Genomic DNA, 5,279 nt, shown 5'->3' on the forward strand with positions numbered 1-5,279 from the left:
CTTGAAACACTCAGAAATGACCAAATGAACTAAAGGAAATGATAAATCAGAAATTCAGGGAAAACACAATTATTCTTGATTTTAAGCTTGAATTATTTTAATTACCCAACTTAGCATTGAACTCTTTGCTGTAAATCAGCAACCAAACAAAGAAGACAAAAATGTGATTAAAACAGTATTAACAGGAAATACTATGGGGTAAAGGAAAACGGGTAAGAAGAAAGAGAAGGGGGAACAATCATGGATATACAACACAAACGATGAGGAACGGGGATGCGATAAGAAAAATTGAACAGAAAGGCTAAGGAGACTCACTGATTCAAACCTCGAACTTGACTGAACCTCCGATCAAATTTCCAAATAACGCTAATCGCTTGTGCTTGATTAAGAACAAGCAAATGACGTTATTTCGGGATAAAATCGACCCTCAATCTTATGGGGAATCTGGGATATAACCTTGCATGCGCTGGTCAAGTTTTGGGCTTATAGGGCTCAACCTCAGATTCAATATTCGACGAGTTCCGGATAGATTCAAGGGGAGTTGGTCACAGATTTGGGAAGAGGGGGTCGATGAGGCATTAGGGTGTTGATTTGGTGGGGAAAGGTGGTGGCGCCGCCAGGTTAAGGTGGTGGAATTTAGGGTCGGCGGGTAGGGTTTCTGTGAGAGAGATGAGAAAGGTAAACGGAGAGGGGGTCTATTCGAACTGAAGTGTCTCTATAGGTTTTAGGACAATTTTAAACGAAAATGATGAAATGCTCTGGGCCGTTGGATGCAACGAGACGAACGGCCATGATTTGTTGAGGTTTAATGAACTCGAAACGACGTAGTTTCACGCCTGTACTACGTCGTTTCTTGAGTCTTAGGGACAGAAGGGCTGTGGGCTGGGTATGGCATGGTTTGGATGGGTTCTTTGTTTGGGCCTAGGGAATTTGGATTGATTTTGGCCCAGATTTAAACCTTCTTATTTCTTTATTTTCCCTTTTCAATTTCACAATTCTTTTCTTTTCCCAAAATTAAAATAAATCCTAAATTAATTAATAATAATTTTTAAACTAAATTATCTTACCCAATTAGATTAATCACTCATCATTGTATTTACAATAACTAATTAAATCCTAAATTTAAAGAAAAATTATACAATTCAAAATTAAAAAGTAAAATGCAAAATGAATTATTTTTGTGATTTTCATTTTTTATAAAACAAACTAATTTGTTAATTAATCTAAAGATGTAAAATTAAATCTTCAATGCAGATACAACATATATTTTTGTATTTTTCATGAATTAAATAACATAAAAGTGCATAGACAAATGCAAATAATTAACAGAAAATGCCACGAAATCCAATAAAATTGCAAACACTGAAAGAAATTATTTTGTTTTGAATTTGTTGGAGTAATATATATAGGGCAAAAATTACGTGCTCACAACTATATGCTCACTACCTTCCCTAGCTTCAAGACATGGGACTGACGGTCCCGCTAAATTGACTGCTCGTCTTCTCCATGAACTACGATCTCTTGATCTTCATATTCAAATTTTACCATCTGGTGGAGAGTGGAAGGTACGGCCCCCGCTGCATGAATCCAAGGCCTTCCCAAGAGAAAATTATAAGAAGTATCCATGTCTAGGACCTGAAATGTCACCTCGAAATCCACAAGACCAATAGTCAAAATCAAATCAATCTCGCCTATGGTGTCTCTTTTGATGTCATCAAAGGCACGCACACAGACATTGTTAGGCCTGATTCTCTCAGTCCCAATCTCCATTCTTTGCAAAGTTAAGAGAGGGCGGATATCAACCCCCGATCCATCATCCACCATGACTCTTTTTATATAATACCCCTCACATTTAACTATCAAATGGAGGGATTTTTGTGGGAGGCCCCTTCCGGGGGCAAATTATTCTTGCTAAATGAGATCTGGTTGATTGCAAAGAATCTTTCCGTCATCCTTTCCAGTTGTTCAACAGTGGATTCAATCGGAACATAAGCTTCATTGAGGGTTTTTATCAACACTTTCTGATGCTCGCTTGAGCTTACCAGTAGAGACAAGAGTCAGACCTGTGAAGGAGACTTCAGGAGTTGGTCTACTACCTTATAGTCCACAGTTTTCATTTTACCGAAGAATTCTTCGGCCTCTTCGGCACTAACTAGCTTTTTGAGCGGGAAGCGCTTATGCTTGGCATTGTTCGCTTCCTCTAGATTGAGGTATTTCTCAGCTGGGTTAGTTTCATTTGCTTCTCCCAGGACCTCTTTTCCCTTGTAGGTTACTACCTTGTTGTAATTCCATGGGACAGCAGTAGGGTCTGTCATGGGCTTCTGCGGTGCACGGCCAATAACCACAGGTCATTCAGCCTTGGTGAAATTACTGGCCCCCGTACCACATATCTCCCTTTAGGCACGTACATCTTAGGTCCCTTATTCAGCTCGAGCCTTTTTGGAGGGCTCAATGTCATTTGTTCTTTCCTGTGACCCCGGGGAACATAAAAAATGACATATTTTGGGGGTACTGCCCTAGTTTTGATTTCTACTGTCTTTTCTATATTTTAAGGGGTGGGTTTACTCTTTTTCCCCCTTGTCTTGCTTTGCAGCAGCCTTTGGCTTCTTCTCGACATCAGCGATTGCAGTGATGGCTTTCAAAGTGGGATCAAACTCCTTATCTTCGCAAATCATTCCAATAATCGGCCCGTTGTTGTGAGCCAGTAATGGGTTGTTGGTCACATTAGGAATTTATTCATCCTTTAGTACTACCCGTTTTTGCTCGATGAGATTTTCAACAGCCCTTTTTAGAGTCCAACAGTCTTCAGTGTCATGTCCTTCCACCCCAGAATGATAGGCACATCAGGTACCGGGTCGATAGGAGGGTGACTCTGGGTTTTGTCTGGTTTGGTGTACGGGTTGAAACAAACCCATTTGGACCAGTTTAGGGAAAAAGGCTAAAGTATGACTCACCAATAGGCATGAAGTTTGTTCTCCTGGGTGGATCCTGAGCACGAGAATTGTAGGGGAAATTATTTTGTGGAGGTCGGGGATTATACTGAGCTTGGTTAGGAGGGTGATTTCTAGGAAATGGAGCTCGGTTTTGGTTGAACTATTGTTGTGGCCGAGCGTATGGCTGGGCGTTTATTACTATGTACGGCTGAGGAGCCATAGCATAGGCTACATCCTGATGAGGATAATAATGTTGTGGGATGCTTGGAGGTAAGTAATCTCTGGGTGGACGGGGGTTTCTCAGACTTGAAGCTTCCATCGCCAGCTCTTCTTTCTTCTTTCCATTTGCTACACCTCCGGACCCACTTTGAATTGCTTGGGATGTAGCTCTTATGGCAGATTGGCTCAATATGCGCCCTATTTCTCGACCATCTCACCAATCTTGATGGCCTTAACAAATGGTTTTCCCATTGCGGACATCATATTCTGAAAGTAGTCAGCCTCTTGGGCTTGTAGGAAAACACTAACCATTTCCGTTTCATCCATCAAGGGCTTGACCCTGGCCGCTTGTTCGCGCCATTTAACAGCATATTCTCGGAAACTTTCCGATGACTTCTTCTTGAGATTTAACAGAGAATTCCTGTCGGGAGCTATGTCTATGTTATACTAAAACTGCCTGACAAAATCTCGAGCCAGATCATCCCAAATGTGTCAACGAGATATGTCCTGATCCATGTACCACTCAGATGCAATGCCAGCTAGACTCTCTCCGAAATAAGCCATTAGGAACTCTTCTTTTTCGCCTGCCCCTCTTAATTGATTGCAATACCTATTGGGGTGGGATATGGGATCCCCGTGCCAGTCATACTTTTCGAACTTTGGGGTCTTGAAACCTAGGGGAAAATGCACATGTGGGAACATACATAGATCAGCGTAGGATACGCTCTTTTGTCCGCTTAATCCTTGTATATTCTTAAGGCTCTGTTCCATGCTCCTCATTTTTCGTATGATTTCCTCCTGCTCGGGGTTCTTTGTATCCTTCTCCTGTCTAGCAGTAAACGCGTACTGGGGTTGTTGAGGGTAAGAATTGTTGGTGAAATGAGTAGGTTCTGGTGGAAAAGATGGTACTTGGAAAGTGAAGATGATAGATCAAAGCTTGGCCTGGGCATAGTCGGATGTACCGCAACCGAGGTTGGTGGTGCTGTAAATATGTTAGAGGTCACTCCCGAAACCACCTGGGGGCAATCCTCAGAAGGTGTTCTGGTGAAGTGAGCTGAGATGGTGGGGTATCCAAGTGGGGTATTCGGGTAATTTATTAGGACATTGGAATTTCCACTTGCTCTGGGAAGTAGCTCGGGGAAGTAGGGTATGGCACTTGGTGGTTCTCTCCCATTGGACTAGGCGTCCCACATTTCTAGCACGCAGAGGCGCAGTGTCCTATTCTCTTCAGCTGCCGCTGACTGTGAGGTTAGGATAATAGATAGTGGGCTATCCTGTGAGATGGGAATTCTTGGTGGATGACCTTCTGATGACATTTCTACACTGCCCTTGGATCTTGTAAAGTATGGGTGTAAAGTCAGGTTACCACGAACCAGCCACCTTAAAAACAGAACCTAAACTCAACAGTAGATAACAAACCGTTTAGTTTGAAATAATTAACACATGAGAAATCGCACATTGGGGGTGTAATGCACCTATATAGTTAAATGTATTTCTACATGTTTTGCAACGATTGCATGTCTCATCCCAGCTTTGTTTATCTCCCCGATCTTCTCTCTTGCTCTCTTTTACACTATCATTTCCTCTCTTGTTCTCATTCTCTTTTCCTTGTTTTCTCTCTTTTTTTTTTTGTTTTTCTTTTTGGTTTTCTCTTTTACACATTCCTCTTTTATTTGAGTTATTTACAAAAATCATGACCGGATCCGTTGAGGATTGCCTACGTATCACGATGCCGCGTGAATCAAATCATCACATAGTTCAAAAAGTAGATGCATTAAAATAAATAAACACAATTTTTGTTTTTTCTTCAAATTTCATTAATAAAAACTCCTAAACTTTTATATTACAAATGACTTCATCATATTTTATAGGAATTGACAAAAAGACGAAAATGACAGACTCAAAACAGACTCTAAAACTGAAAACTGAAAATACAGACTCGATACAAAAATTAAGAATACATAAGTGCTTCTACCCCCGGGGCCCGTGGGACATCACCCGGTCTTGCCATGGGCCTATGTGCAAGATCCCCTTGGAGACTCTCCAGGTCACTCATTATTTGGCGAACGAAGGTCATTACAGCAGCAAAGAAAGTGGTTCTAGTCATGTCTTCACATTCATGGTACT

General features: G+C 41.4%; 1 protein-coding gene across 1 annotated transcript; it reads right to left on the reverse strand.

Annotated features, from left to right (window-relative positions):
- Positions 1–1,482: 1,482 nt before the first annotated feature.
- Positions 1,483–1,824, reverse strand: LOC142165940 (uncharacterized). The gene has a single exon (XM_075224331.1). It carries the CDS (start codon positions 1,822–1,824, stop codon positions 1,483–1,485), a length of 342 nt encoding a protein of 113 aa, XP_075080432.1.
- Positions 1,825–5,279: the final 3,455 nt, after the last annotated feature.

Source organism: Nicotiana tabacum, chromosome 11, assembly GCF_000715075.1.
Source record: "Nicotiana tabacum cultivar K326 chromosome 11, ASM71507v2, whole genome shotgun sequence".
NCBI lineage: Eukaryota > Viridiplantae > Streptophyta > Magnoliopsida > Solanales > Solanaceae > Nicotiana > Nicotiana tabacum.